The sequence below is a fragment of the Phyllopteryx taeniolatus genome, chromosome 16, assembly GCF_024500385.1.
Source record: "Phyllopteryx taeniolatus isolate TA_2022b chromosome 16, UOR_Ptae_1.2, whole genome shotgun sequence".
Classification (NCBI taxonomy): domain Eukaryota; kingdom Metazoa; phylum Chordata; class Actinopteri; order Syngnathiformes; family Syngnathidae; genus Phyllopteryx; species Phyllopteryx taeniolatus.
In genome coordinates this window covers 8049343-8064470 of record NC_084517.1, presented here as the reverse complement: position 1 = coordinate 8064470, position 15128 = coordinate 8049343, and the positions used below count along the sequence as shown (strand labels likewise).

The 15128-nt window shown below is 41.9% G+C and overlaps 2 protein-coding genes across 6 annotated transcripts; both read right to left on the bottom strand.

Moving 5' to 3' along the window:
• Positions 1–88: 88 nt before the first annotated feature.
• Positions 89–7256, bottom strand: ankrd54 (ankyrin repeat domain 54). 3 transcript variants are annotated; one of them, XM_061748524.1, is made up of 9 exons: positions 6526–7255; positions 6115–6162; positions 5930–6028; positions 4305–4376; positions 3714–3761; positions 3339–3463; positions 2957–3064; positions 2734–2844; positions 90–441 (listed from the first exon to the last, which is right to left on the bottom strand). In XM_061748524.1, exons 1-8 carry the CDS (start codon positions 6911–6913, stop codon positions 2770–2772), a joined length of 963 nt encoding a protein of 320 aa, XP_061604508.1. In that variant the 5' UTR covers positions 6914–7255; the 3' UTR covers positions 90–441; positions 2734–2769. The 3 variants fall into 3 exon arrangements, with proteins under 3 accessions (XP_061604509.1, XP_061604508.1, XP_061604507.1); XM_061748523.1 differs by having other exon boundaries at positions 90–2844; XM_061748525.1 differs by lacking the exon at positions 4305–4376 and having other exon boundaries at positions 89–2844; positions 6526–7256.
• Positions 7257–8410: 1154 nt separating this feature from the next.
• foxred2 (FAD-dependent oxidoreductase domain containing 2) lies at positions 8411–14729 on the bottom strand. Of its 3 annotated transcripts, none has more exons than XM_061748517.1 (10): positions 14577–14729; positions 13186–13403; positions 12805–13110; positions 12469–12720; positions 11948–12256; positions 11082–11248; positions 10789–10954; positions 9817–10043; positions 9531–9701; positions 8411–9135 (listed from the first exon to the last, which is right to left on the bottom strand). In XM_061748517.1, exons 2-10 carry the CDS (start codon positions 13398–13400, stop codon positions 8906–8908), a joined length of 2043 nt encoding a protein of 680 aa, XP_061604501.1. In that variant the 5' UTR covers positions 13401–13403; positions 14577–14729; the 3' UTR covers positions 8411–8905. The 3 variants fall into 3 exon arrangements, with proteins under 3 accessions (XP_061604501.1, XP_061604500.1, XP_061604499.1); XM_061748516.1 differs by having other exon boundaries at positions 14568–14720; XM_061748515.1 differs by lacking the exon at positions 14577–14729 and adding an exon at positions 14422–14561.
• Positions 14730–15128: the final 399 nt, after the last annotated feature.

Here is a 15128-nt window from a genome sequence, read left to right as displayed (position 1 = left end):
CAAAAAAAACCTTCACATTGCATGCATACTCTGCGAATGTACTGTACTTTATTTTACATGAACGGGTACTATACTGTTAAATTAAAATACGAAAGCCACTTATCACTTAAACGATTCCATTTATTTGATCAAACATACATTTTGACAGTACTTTTACACTTCAGTTAAACATTAACATGCAGTGCAAATGGGAAATATCCTGCTGATTAAGAAACCCAAAGCACCAAAGTAAAACATGGTTGCTCATTTAGTTTAAGTAATTAATACTTAACATAGGCGAGTAATAGTTTAAAAAAAAAAAAAAACAGGGAAAGGCAGGCACAGGCTGACGCATCATCCAACTGCATTTTTTTCCCTTTTTTTTGTGCACTGATGTCCAGTCTGTTGTGTTCTGTGATGCCTTCTAAGGTCCAATAGGAATAATTTATGAATGATTATTGGCTGAAAGGGAATAAATAAAATGCACTTGGAATTACATGGAACTAAGAATTGCAGATTTACCTTTCAGAAACCTTGAATGAGTATTACTTTTTGGCACAATAGAGGTAGCTTTGTTCGACACAGCCTTTAATGTGTCAATTTTCTTAAGTTTTTTTCTGAAAACATGACATTATTGGAAGTCCACACTAAAGATGCAAAGTAACAATAAATCAGGAGTAATATTTTGGTCTAGTGTGTAGAAGAACATTTAAATGAAATGACAATGAACAGGTTTGCAATTAACAATTATTTATATTCAGCACATGGACCGCTTTCAGATTGATCAAACATAAGGGTTGGGCATCGCGAATCGAGAACCGTTTGGAACCGGGACTAAGGTTCCGGTTCTCCCTGAACCGTTCAAATTAAAACATTTCGGTTCCCAGTTTCAATGCCTAGTCCTCCAGCCACGAAGAAGAAGTGGTGAAAAGCAACGAAGAAGCGGCGTTACCCAACGAAGAAGAACACGCACGATGACGTCCTTGTGCCCAACGGTGGTGGCGGCGGACAAAAGTGTGTCTTAGCTTTGTTAAAATGAATAACCAGTGGCCTCAGTGCAACACTTGAAATAAGATTATATTGTGCAAAGGAGGGTGGCATGGTGGTCGACTGGTTATAGCGTCAGCCTCACAGTTCTGAGGAGCGGGGTTCAATCCCCGGTCCCGCCTGTGTGGAGTTTGCATGTTCTCCCCGTGCCTGCATGGGTTTTCTCCGGGCACTCCGGTTTCCTCCCACATCCCAAAAACATGCATGAATTGGAGACTCTAAATTGTCCGTAAGTGTGACTGTGCATGTGAATGGTTGTTTGTTTGTATGTGCCCTGCGATTGGCTGGCAACCAGTTCAGGGTGTACCCCGCCTCCTGGCCGATGATAGCTAGGATAGGCTCCAGCACGCCCGCGACCCTAGTGAGGAGAAGCGGCTCAGAAAATGGATGGATGGATGGATAGATGTCCAAAGGAGGCTTTCACGTTGTGTACCGTCTGACGCGCGTTGTGTACCGGCTTTCACGTTGTGTACACCGCGCAGAGCTTCAGAGAAGTCAACTCTCAGTCAATTGGGTGAGTGAACCAACAAAATAAAGCTATGCCAACATTGAGACAGCTAACAAGATAAACGGTTGCTTGCACTTTTGCACTGATGGTTTTTAGCATTTATTTTAGTCTTCAAACCACACCGATGACAAAAAAAAAAAAAAGCTCAACATTCGGTTAAAACTTCACCATAACAACTTTATACCACAATGAATTGGGACAAAATTCACATAAACGTTGTCTCACAGTATCACAAACACTAACCTTGTGCCTAATCGGTGGGTCAGGAAAGGAATCAGCGTTTTAGAGCATTCGGTTCCATCCATAAAAAAAATAAATACAATTTATTTATTTATTATTATTTTTTTTTTAAATCCCCCGGGCCGTGTGAAGTCAGTTTTTGTGCCAAAATGCTGAGTTCCGGTGGATACCCTTCAAAACGAAAGGCTACAAACTTAAAACAAGAAGTCAAGTTAAAACTTACACATATAAACCATTTGTCACGAAACAGAGTACAGGGGCAGCTACATAGCATTGTTAAAATAACTATTTTAACAATGATATATTTAACTTTTAGCTGAAACATTAATTAATGAATATCAAGTCAATTGGGTTAGTTCGACACACATTGCCTTTCAGTTCATAGGTTTGATATTGATACTGGTTACAAAGAACCTCGAGTCAAATTTTAATTTTAGTCTATGCAGCGGGCTGCTAAGAATATGGAAGTTCATATTTTGGACATCCTTTATTTAAACCATGCAAACTTTTTTGACCCAGCCCCCTAAAAGAATCGGAATTGAGAATGGTTTGGAAATGGAATCGAACTAAGGAACCGGAATAGGAAACGCTCAAATTCAAACGATGCCAAACCCTATCAAACATGCAGGAAAATATTTTTATAGCATGATGAGGTTGTACACATTCATTTCTGAAGTTTTCCATTTCATACATGATTTTCATAGGACTCCATATTCTTTAACCTACAACCTTCTCCCTTATTTTCACAGACTTGAGTAATTTGGGGGAAAAAATTACGTTATTGTAGGCTACAAAAACTGTCCCTGCTTTGATGAAAGAATTTGTTGCAAGAAGACAAATTTCTAGAATTAGAGGAACTCTGAATGACATTCATTACAGTGGTACTGTATCTGAAATTCTAGTCCAGATTACGACCAGAGGTATAAATCAGTGTTCAGGCTGGAGGAGTTGAGGCTTACTTTATCAAGGGAGCAGGACTCAAATTTCTTAATCTTCTACCTATCTCCCAAATTCTGTTTCTGAAGGCTGAGTGAAGTAAAGCTGGCCAGTAAATCAGTCACCTCATCCACCTAAAGAAAGACCAGGTAATTTATTTTTGTATTGAAAAAGATTTGATTGATTCATAATTGTAATAAATCATCAATGCAACGATTTGCAATTTTATCATTGTATACATCTTACTTGCTCTTTGGTTCGTGTGTGTTGCAGCTGGGAGGAAATGTGCTCCAGTCTCTCTTTAGCTTCACTTTGGCCCATTAGGTTTAGATACTCCCTCAGCATTTGAATAATCTGATTGGGAAAATAACACATTAATAAATTATCATCATCATCCTCATCACCAGAACATGCATAAAAATTTGGAAACTTGCAGACATTTCAGATTTTTATCTGATACCCAAGAGGCAATAAGATAATGAAGCACAAAGGAGCTCCTTATCTAAAAATTTCACAGCTTGCATGTTTTGTGTTGGGGGGGGGGGGGGGGGGGGACGTTCACATCTTTTAAGGTTTGCCCTCTTTAACAGAAAGAAACCTTGAATAGAACAAAGATCGTGTTCTCTACCTGTGTGACTTCTCCTCTCAGGGTTTCTAAGCTACGAGAATCACCTTCCTGCAGAATGTTAAGTTTGGAACGTGCAAGGTGTAGAGGGGTCCGGCCAGCCCGGTCAAGGGCGTCCACACGGGATCCTTTGCAAATAAACAGGATGGCTCAGTTGTCAGTTACATCATGAATATTCAGTAACCCAACAATCATAACCACTGAAGGGAGTCTACATTTAAGTTACTGTCATGACAAAACTGCAACAGAATTTTGTTATTATTGAAATAATTCAAAATAAACATTACATCATCCTATAATCGTGAGCGAATCCAGAGGTTTTAATGTCTTCAATGCAATAGGTGGGCAATATTAATACACACAGAGTCCTAGTCTCACCTCCTCTTAGCAATGTGGTGATTACAGGCACGTGGTTTGTACAGGCCGCTGTAGACAAACAGGTTAAAATGATCATGTAGAAACAGAAAATTGCATGCTTAAAAGTTGATGACAGCATTATTTTACTTCTAAAAACTACATAATCGTGTATTTTACCATCTAGCCATTCTGCTTAAGTTCGCAGGTGAGCTGGATCCAATCCCAGCTGACGTTGGGCGAGAAACGGGGTACACACTAGACATGCCACCAGTCAATCACGTATAGACAAACAACCACTCACGTTCACACCTATGGGCAATTCAGACTAAACTTAAATGAACCTAATACGCATATTTTTGGAATGTTCGAGGAAAAAGACGGGTCTGTGAAAAAAACCACGTAAGCAAGGGGGAACATGCAAATCCTCATACAAAGTCCAGAGCAGAGATTCGAATCCCAAACCTCAGAACTGTGAAGCAGACGTTCCAACCACTTGTTCACCTGCCCATGTTTTATTATATATTTATTAATATAACATGTGACACTGGCACAGCAGTAGAGTCACAGGAAACCCATGTACTGCAGGATGAAAAGGTCCCTATTCTCTCTTACCCAGATGGAGTGGTGTATTACCCAGACTGTCACGTTGGTTGGGGTCAGCGCCGTAGCTCAGCAGTAATTGCACTGCAGACATAAATAGGGATATTTCTTATTTAGTAGTTGGATCCTGTTAATCAAAATCCATCCATCCATCCATCCATTTCCTGAGCCGCTTCTCCTCACAAGGGTCGCGGGCGTGCTGGAGCCTATCCCAGCTATCATCGGGCAGGAGGCGGGGTACACCCTGAACTGGTTGCCAGCCAATCGCAGGGCACATAGAAACAAACAACCATTTGCACTCACATTCACACCTACGGGTAATTTAGAGTTGTCAATTAACCTACCATGCATGCTTTTGGGATGTGGGAGGAAACCGGAGTGCCCGGAGAAAACCCACGCAGGCACGGGGAGAACATGCAAAATCCACACAGGCGGGGCCGGGGATTGAACTCTGGTCCTCAGAACTGTGAGGCAGACGCTCCAACCAGTCGTTCCGCCGTTAATCAAAATAATGTAAAAAATAAATAAATAAAAACATTTTGTGGCTCTGAGAAAACCGGAAGGTCAGAGAGCTGTTACGTAAAAACAGATATTTAAATCTAACTGATGCAGTAGCTTCTTCTAATAGAATTATGTTACAAGACAAATACCATTAATAGGATTAAGGTCAGGGTTTTTATAAAAACTTATGTTGGACCGCATTACTTAATTTTCAGTAAATTTAATTTTGCTAACATATTAATTCATTAATACATTTGCCAGTTTCAAGTTACTTCAGTGACTAGTGTGGCCCCGCCCCCTTTCTTTAACAGAATGGTCCAAAACAATTTAGCCCTGTGTGTGCATGTTTCATACTGACGGGGGAAAAAAAATCCACTTGCACAAAGACAACTTGAGAGATGAAAGTGAGAGAAAAAAGGCTGAATTTGCTTGTGATATGAATCCCTGGTATGTATAGAATGATGATGTTCACTCTCTGACTTTTTAAGCCAATTTTTCATTCATACAGTGATAGTTTATGTAGTATATGTTTATGCATGTATGTATGTATTTACAAATGACAGTGTTTTATCATTATCTATTTATTGAGGATAATGTGACAGACTTGCCTAATGTGTACCTGACCAGCCCCTGGAAACAATCTTATGATCAGCAACTGTTTCAGTAACATTATCCATCCATCCATCCATTTTCTTTGCCGCTTCTCCTCACTAGGGTCGCAGGCATGCTGGAGCCTATCCCAGCTATCATCGGGCAGGAGGCGGGGTACACCCTGAACTGGTTGCCAGCAAATCGCAGGGCACATACAAACAACCATTCACACTCACATTCACACCTACGGGGAATTTAGAGTTATCAATTAACCTACCATGCATGTTTTGGGTATGTGGGAGGAAACCGGTGTGCGTGGAAGCCCATGCAAGCTCGGGGAAAACATGCAAACTCCACACAGGCAGGGCCGGGGATTGAACCCCGGACCTCAAAACTGTGAGGCAGACGCTCTAACCAGTCGACACCGTGCCGCCTCAGTAACATTATGTAACCAAATATTTACATTACATTGATTAATTGTAATCAAACTGAAAACGAAAAGCTTTCAGCAGACTCTCATAATATAATACCAGTCTTCAACTTACCGATGCTTTCATTGCCATTGCAGGAAGAAAAATGTAAGGCCGTCCTTCCCTTGTCATCTGCTGCACAAGGGTCTATGTCATCCTGCAGGAGCTTACGAACTGGAATAACACACTTATATTGATCAAAACAGCTTGTTCTTTATTTCCTCTCTTTTTTTCTCACTGCATCACCATTATATTTGTACCTGTGTCAATGTCATTACTGTTTGCGGCGTCCCTCAGTCTTTTTACAGCTGTGATGAGAAGATAGTCAAAGTAAATACTCTGCTTTTTGAGACAGGCAAAGGCATCATATTGCAAAGGGTTAAAGAACAAATAATCAATTTAACAGTCTGAAGTGATGCACTTTTGAGAAATAAACTAGAAACTTTCCACATCCATACTCACAGCCTGGGGCAATTTAGGGACCACTTCCTGAACAGCCATGAAGTACCGTACATCTTTACATATTTAGTAATACGTCTGTGATGAACACATAGTATTTGCCATTTCATGTGTTAACCGTGGCAAATGTTATCTTCTCGTTTAAAGGTTGCCTGTGATCCGAATAATTACAGAGAAAGTCAACGTAATTGTTCATAAAAACACTGTCTCACCATACACATCTTTACCAATGGGGTTCCTTGAGGCTCTTTGAAAACGCCTGGCCCTGCTCCCGGTCATCTTTCCCAGTTTGTTGGTCACACCACCAGGTCCAATCTCTGCTCGTCCCGGTTCCCATAATAAGTGCAAGTACCGAAGTTCTTTGTCGTCTCTCTGTCCGACTCGCCCCAACAACACTTTGCTTTCTCCAATCCCACTTAATCCAAATCCGACATTGGTGGCCCCGTCGTCCATTCGCTCCACACAGCCCGGATGCGCCCCTTCCTCCGCCTCCCTTGTTTCATGTTCGGGACCTGGTTCGACTATGTATTCCCCCTCGGAGCTTGAAGGGTCATTATCTGGTGCAACGACTAAGCCCCACTCGTCCATACTTATTTTCATGACATGTGGGAGCTGTGTTTACAATACACTTGTTAGCACATTGTTGTCCGAGCAAAAGGAAATAATGTCGCCATTAATATATGTTTATATATATATATATATATATATATACATACATATATATATAGAGAGAGAGAAATATATATATAGTGGATGTGATATCTACCCCGAGGAAGAGTACCTCATTACGGCGCGTCGACACATCTAACTAACTCCTCATTAATATGTTACCGTTTCTGTAAAAGTATTTCAATAATAAGAGATCTTCCCGTCATGTCAAAATGTCTCCTGTTTCGCGTTTTCCGTTTCTAACTAAAGTAGTAAAAGACACACCCATTGAGCAGTCGCAACCACACGAGTTAAGCTTTAACAAATCCCGTTCCACGTTGTTCACCTGTTCCTGTCCAATGAGAACAAGCAACCAGGCAGCCAATCACAAAAAGACTGACGACTGCATGCATGCAGGCATCTGCGCATGCGTATTACGTACATTCAAGTACGGGTAATGTGTGAAGGACGTGAACAGTTTTAGTTATCCTTGTTTTCTATCCTCTTATTTTCACCTTAATGTGAACTGCTGTACATTCTACGTTTAAGTTCCAACCCCATCCCCCTCACACACACTTACTATACTTTTAAATACACTATCTAGACACATCTTGCTTCCTTTAATAGTATTAGTAAATACCTGTGCGGCACGTTGAACGACTGGTTAGAGCGTCTGCCTCACAGTTCTGAGGACTGGGGTTCAATCCCAGGCCCCGCCTGTGTGCAGTTTGCATGTTCTCCCCGTGCCTGTGTGGGTTTTTTCCGGGCACTCCGATTTCCTCCCACGTCCAAAAAAACATGCATGGTAGGTTAATTGACAACTCTAAATTGCCTGTAGGTTTGAATGTGAGTGCAAATGGTTGCTTGTTTGTATGTGCCCTACGATTGGCTGGCAACCAGTTCAGGGTGTACCCTGCCTCCTGCCCGATGATATCTGGGATATCCAGCACGCCCGCAACCCTAGTGAGGAGCAGCGGCTCAGACAATGGATAGATGAATGGAGTAAATACCTGTGTGTGTGTGTGTGTGTGTGTACATATTTTGTGAGGAACACGTAAGTTTGCAAAGCAATGGTAGGTAAAATAATAATTCTGTGAAACAAGTTAGGTATTCCCCCTAACTGCTTTTAGTGACTCTTGTATTGCATTACCGCACTGTGTGACAAATGATCAAACTAAGATAAAACGGGGACAATCATTCTTGGCAGTTGCAGTTAAAAATTATTAACATACTGAATTTTAGAATGTGAGACTCAACCCATGACAATAAAAAGAAATACCATTGTTTATTGTTAATATAGTGTGTCTGTGTCATGTGAAGTAATTGTAAATGACCAACACAAGACACCCCACATTTTACGATCTCTCACAGAAAAGAGTCTCCTACTGCAAACCAGAAATCCAGCATATTACCCAGTTGAACCCAAGAGACTGACGGGGGGGGGGGGGGGGGGGGGGGGGGGGGGGGGGGGAAGAAAAAAAGAAACAATTGGAAGATGCAAGGCTATCTGTTTGCTTCTCTGGTAACTAGCTACATTACAGTGGTGATTCCTTGCCAACTCATATAATTTCTGGACACAGCGAGTTGGTCCTGCATTTAGGAAGTCCAGCAACAGCCTTACTTTTAGTTCCCTTCCTGATTGGGTATCGTTCCATTCCACAATCATAGATTCTGGGGCACAGACGACACCAGTGTTATACACAATAGGATTTCCAATTGGAACTATTTAACAGTTATAATTGTCGGCTCCGACAGATTTCCGACCATATCGGAGAAGGAAAAAAACACTATGGGGCTTTTGCTAGCCTTGGCCGAAAGGGGTAAATCTATCTTTATGTATGCATACCAGACATAAAGCTTATGTAAGGAGTGAGAAACTTAAAATTCAAACTGGTAAAGAAAAGGAACAATCCAGGTTGTCTGGATTCATAGGTAGCAAAACAGTCATAAATCAAGTCTGAGACCTGAAGACATGGAGGCTCCAGCTTGTGCCAGGTAGTTCGTAAATGCAGAATTAGCCGCTGATGTTTCTGCATGCTGTTCACCAGGCGAAGGCCCAGTGGAATGAAAATGCATCAGTTTACTTTTCTGGGCGATGCCTTGCTGCTTCAAGTATCCTTGGCGACAAAACAGGGGAGCCATGCGGTGGGTGAGAGATAAGCGGAAACATGATTCTAAAAGATGGAAGAAAACGCAACAGTCAGTGACCCAACCTTGGCTGTTGGTATATTCTATTGTTTCTCCTTAAAGCGGGTGACACACACAAAAATAATAATAAAAAAAAAACCTGACCATAGTTTTTAAATGTGAGAGACCTCACACAAGATAAGGAACAAAATGGCAAGTGCCGCTTACTGCTCATACAGTGTGTGGTGTACTCGAGATGGGCAACATAGCACTCCACCCACATGCCAACATTCACCATTCACCAACATTCTTAAGTCTTCCCCCCCCACACCGAATGTCTGTGATAATACTAAGACTGAACTGTGAGGCACACAGATGGGATTCAAATTATAGGTTATATGTGTGTACCCCACTTTAGATCCAACAGGTTGGACTGCTCTACCTGCATAGAAGGCTCTGAGGTCAGTGTTGACGCAGTGTTCCAGGAAACGTCGCAAAGGCTGGATGTGAGATATGGGGCCATCCCACTCAGTGAGGAAGTCTTCAACTATGTGATGAATTGCCTTAGGCCTTGGTAAAGGCCACCGATGTGGACGGTTCTTCATTTCTTCCTCTAAAGTACAATACAGGTATATCAGTCAGCTTCCTCCATGCAAAAATTGTTACCTCTTAAATGGCAGTGCCAAAAAAGTGCCATAAACCTGACAGAGCCACCAAGTTTTACTCACCAGTGGGAAGTGTGTCATAGTAGTATAAAACCGGGTGTAGAAAGCTGGATTTCCAAGCATTTGTCCAGTCTGTTACTGCCCTGCCTCCTCCCAAATAGTCAATCTTCTTTTTTCCATACTGCATCACTAGAATCACCAGTCCATGCTCAGACACCTCATGACCCGAAAGAGAAGAGAACTGAGGCAAGGCCTGGAGTGGGAATTCCTCCACATACTGGCAGTAAGAGCTTTGAGTCAAATAAAGGAGACAGGAAAACAAAAAAAAGGTATTAAAGGTGCCATATTTTACCAAACCAACTTTTTCTAGTATTTGGTATGGCTCTATGAAGCCTCAGTAAACATAATATGAATTAAAATCGTCCACACATTCCTGAGTTGCAGGCGTTTTTCTGAGAGGCCTAGAATCAGGTCATTCGAATTTCTCGAGTATATCTACGTAACTAGCGAAGATTTCCGCCTACTTCCCCGCTCCCGAGCCAGCGCTGTCAACATAAATGTGTGCTCTCACAAGTGGGTCTTCGACACGGAGGTAACCAATTAGAGGAAAGGGGGCGGTCTTAGCCAAATATGGATAAAGTCGATACAAAACTGGGTCAAACAGAAGTACCTGTCAGAGGGACCTTTTCTTGGGCAAAACCAAGGTGTTTTTTTTTAATGAAATTGACACTTTTAAACAAAGTCCATGTTAGAGAGTCACTCTATGGAAGTTTAAATGGACCAAATGTGGGATCTTTAACAAATACAATATATATATTATATCTAAACCATAAAACATATGGAGATTATTGAACCGGTATCAAATTGACATTTTTTTTGTTTGTTTGTCTTTTTTATGCAATTTCAGACAGACTAAGGTGTGTACAGTACATTTCAGTTTGCTAGAGTTAAAATGCCAGTAATGTAAAAAGGCCATGTTGCCGAAGCTGAAATGACCAGTGAGCAGATGGTTTGAAACCATAAAACATAATTTACCCTCTCAGCAATATCACATCTCCCAGTATCTCAAACATCTGGTAGGGCCCAGAGGCCTCGCCCACCCGCTTCAAAATTGCAGACAGTAGCTGCGTTGTCAACAGTCTTGTAGATGGCCACGGTGTTCTATGGTAACGTTGCTCAAGCAAATGATGCACAGCTCGCACTGAGATGCAAACAGAATTACGGAAAAAGCATGTTTAAAATGCACGTTGCAAAGTGTACTACAGTATTGTGTATCACCATCATTGTATCATCAACCAAATTAGTGAAGAATAAGCGATAATGTTCACCTGTGTAGCGAAATCCATGAATGAAACCGCCAGCTGATGTGCGGTAGTCTCTGGAGTGAGCAGCAGTGCCCAGTACAAACAAACCAGGCATGTCATGACCTTCATACCAGGCCGTCACCCGTGGCAACCTTCCTTTTGCATTTTTACTGTTGAGTGGACAGGCAGAGCTGGGGAGATATTTGTATTTTAGCATAAACATTATCTAAAACAACAGCAGTGACTATTCCTATACTGCATATAATGACACATAAGAAGGAATTTATGAAGAACAATGTACTGATGCAAAAATTGACACACAATAAAAAACAATTATCAGTTTACTATAAACATAATTTATCACCAACAGACACACATTTGAACACGAACAAAAAATGTAATTGGTTAAAATTGAGTTTGGAGATACTCTTTTGCCAATGACCAAAGCCAGCGTGCTGTAATAACTACACAACAATGTCAAATCTTTTCCGTACCCAAAAACAATAACTGCACATTACTTGTACCTGGGCGGCACGGTGGCCGACTAGTTAGAGTGTCAGCCTCAGAGTTCTGAGGACCGAGGTTCAATCCACGGCCCCGCCTGTGTGGAGTTTGCATGTTCTCCCTGTGCCTGCGTGGGTTTTCTCCGGGCACTCTGGTTTCCTCCCACATCCCAAAAACATGCATGAATAGGAGACTCTAAATTGCCCGTAGGTGTGAATGTGAGTGCGAATGGTTGTTTGTTTGTATGGGCCCTGCGATTGGCTGGCAACCAGTTCAGGGTGTACCCCGCCTCCTGCCCGATGATAGCTGGGATAGGCTCCAGCACGCCCGCGACCCTAGTGAGGAGAAGCGGCTCAGAAAATGGATGGATGCATGGATACTTGTACCTGTCAAATATGCTGAAGTTGAATCGAAAGCCAAGGCATCGGATCACACGATCATAGGGTTTCCGCAGGGAGAAATTGTCAATGTGATACCCAAGCAGTTCTTCAGCTGTCACATCAGATTTGTTCTTCTCAGACTGGTTTTGTATGTACTTATTTATCGTCACATATAACTGTCCCTTCTTCGCTTTGCCTGATTTCCTCCTGCCATCTTCCTTTTGTTGAACAATCACTATTCGCTCCAGGCTGGCTTCTACCAACCCATCAAGAGACTTCAGCTGGTATGTGTCTATGAGTTCATTATTCACAGCCCTGAAAACACAAACAAAAGGTCAGGTCATGTTACAGTATGAAAAGCTCCAGTGCAAAACCGTTACAGAACAACATGTAGAATGGTAATCCTCAAATAACAAGAGGAAGCTGGTAGGAAGATTTGAAATGAATCAAATGTTCATTATTCTATTGATTGGATACCTTTGGGCTCAAAACGACACAAGAAGGCAGAATTTGGTCTGTGGTCCTACCTGAGATCTCCAACATAATGTGTTTGCCAGGCCAGTCGGACCGGGCTGCGACTGACCATGTGAACCCGACTCGCGTGTCCTAAGATGCTCTGGGCTGTTTCAAAAGCAGAGTTTCCTTTGCCCAGAATTAGTACAGCCTGGTTCTTGTAGTCCTCTGAGTTTGTGGAGATAGATTCATAGCCTTCGACCAGGTCAGAACCAACAAATTCTACCTCCTGAGGAACCCACAAACCGGTGGCCACCAGAAGAACCCTGCGAGACAAAAACCACAATGTGAGTTTATGATTCTTTGGTATGTGAAGTTTTACTCTCAAAGTCAGAGAATGGCAAAATCACCTGCATGTGTACTCCTTTCCATGTTGATCAGTTAGGATGTAACTTCTTCTGGTGGATGACACCACTGCCCTGATCCTTCCAATATCCACGCCATACTGGACCCTCAGCCGGAGCTCCCTCTCGAACATGGACAGGTAGAGTGGGAAGGCATCAGCCGGCGGGTAAAACTCACTGCTTACTTGCCGGAAAAGGAGCTCTGGTTTATCGCTCAACAACGAGTTCCAATCATGGCGGAGATTAAACTCTCGGTTTTGCCGTCCAGTGTGGATCTTATTGATGCTGATGAGCTTCCTGTGCCGGGGATATCTTGACATGAAGAAAATAAAGGGTGAAACTGATATGTTTCAACACAACAGCGGAGACAAAATTCTCTCCACCTACTTTTGAAAGAAACTGCCGGGCCCAGAGTTTCTCTCCAGGATAATGTAATCTCTTTTGGCTTTGGAAAGGAAGTAACCCATCTGCAGTCCGGCAGGCCCAGCTCCAAGGATGCAATAGTCACGATGGCAAGTCCCATTGTGCCGGTGATCATCTCCAATGCATGTGGTCACACTGGTTAGGATGAAGAGGATCAAACATGGAAGGCTGGAATCCATAACCTGTTGAACCAGAGATGGAAAAGTGTGAATGACACTGCTAAGAGAAACAGTCATTGAATGCCCGTAGGTGTGAATGTGAGTGCGAATGGTCGTTTGTTTGTGTGTGCCCTGCAATTGGCTGGCAACCAGTTCAGGGTGTACCCCGCCTACTGCCCGATGATAGCTGGGATAGGCTCCAGCACGCCCGCGACCCTTGTGAGGAGAAGCGGCTCAGAAAATGGATGGCTGTGTGTGTGTGGGTTTGTATATATATATATATATATATATATATATATATTTTTTTTTTTTTTTTTTTTCTTTTCCTAAATATAGACTGTTTTTCTTTTTTTTCAAGTGTTACTTTCTTTTAATTATGAATACGAAGCATTAATATATTGTTGTATACAGTATATGATATACATTTATAATATTTTAAACAGCCTTAAAACAAAGCAACAATTCAAAACAATTTTTGGGTGGCCAGTGGCCCTAGTATCCCACTGGAATACATCTGCTCCTGTATTTAGCAAAAACCCATCTCCACATTCATAACCATAACTAGAGCAATCTGTACAGAGCTGAATTTATGTGACATAGAGCAGAAAATGGAGCAAACAATTACGATTCACACTATTTCCTGCTGTAATTGAATTATCTGTATTCATTGGCGTGTTATGCACATTTGATACTACTTTGGTGATGTGTGATTAGTGGAAAATGATGGGAAGTGAGAGAAGAGAACTTCTCTTCTCCTACCCAGCCAACGAATGTAGAGAGTAAATCATACAATGCAGGAAAATGACATGGGCTGTGTCAAATGTGAATTTCAGTAGGTGCCCCGGGCTGCTTAAAAATGGACGACCCGGCCACAAATAGTCCCCAGGCCATTGTTTAGACACCGCTGTGACACCAACTACCAGGTGTAAATTCCTTGAGCTGTTTTTAACGCAAACTAACATAAAGATAATTCTGGCACTGGCACACCATCAGATGATACATTCAACTATAATAAAGCAGTGCAGAATCGACCAAAACGTACAAGAATCCTCATGAGACTCGGGACAAGAATCCCCGGCTCTCCTTGAACTCTCCGGCCGCTGTTATGTCACTCTCTTGTGGATACGGCGACTGCCATCGTCCGTTGAACCAGATGAACCGTGTGGTCAATCGAAAAGGACAACGAACCTGCATTACCTTCTAGAACAGCCGATCCCTTGAACACGACATCTGCGGTGCGGAGAGAATCAAATCTATGGAGATTTCTACATTTTTATGTATTTTGTTTTCAACCGCTTGATGAATGTGGGAGAATGTGTTCCCTCCCGAAAATCGTCAAGCACCGCCCATTTTCTCCTCCGGCGGACTTCTGCCCGCCCATCTAGGCGTGGTTATAAAATCAAATACTGTACTGTAGAATAGAATAGTATGGAGGACCAAGAATCCCAAAATCAAGAGTATTTAATCAGTTCATTATTTATTTAAATATTTATTTATGTCAATATTTATGTACTTATTTCAATTTTTTATGATTTCACTATTTAACTATCTCAATAGTATGCTGTGGAAGCACTCTGCAGACCATTTTGCTGTAAGATGCAAATAAAAAAAATTAAAAGCATATTAAAACATCTGTACTTTATCTAGGGTAAATAAGAGGCACTTTAAATGTTGGCATGTGTGTGCTGACTGCCATTTAGCAACAGGAGTTGGAATGCGATTCTGAACACAGCCACATCCCCATTTATA

Excerpts from the sequence above, each read along its gene's own strand:
- foxred2 (XM_061748515.1), bottom strand. Across the intron at positions 10,955-11,081 it reads TCATGGATTTCGCTACACAG|TGCGAGCTGTGCATCATTTG; the intron begins GTGAACATTATC and ends TTTGCATCTCAG. Across the intron at positions 9,136-9,530 it reads CCTCAGAGCCTTCTATGCAG|AATCATGTTTCCGCTTATCT; the intron begins GTAGAGCAGTCC and ends TCCATCTTTTAG.
- ankrd54 (XM_061748523.1), bottom strand. The coding sequence starts at position 6,913 with ATGAAAATAAGTATGGACGAGTGGGGCTTAGTCGTTGCACCAGATAAT. Across the intron at positions 3,464-3,713 it reads CACCACATTGCTAAGAGGAG|GATCCCGTGTGGACGCCCTT; the intron begins GTGAGACTAGGA and ends TTATTTGCAAAG. Across the intron at positions 2,845-2,956 it reads ACACACGAACCAAAGAGCAA|GTGGATGAGGTGACTGATTT; the intron begins GTAAGATGTATA and ends GTCTTTCTTTAG.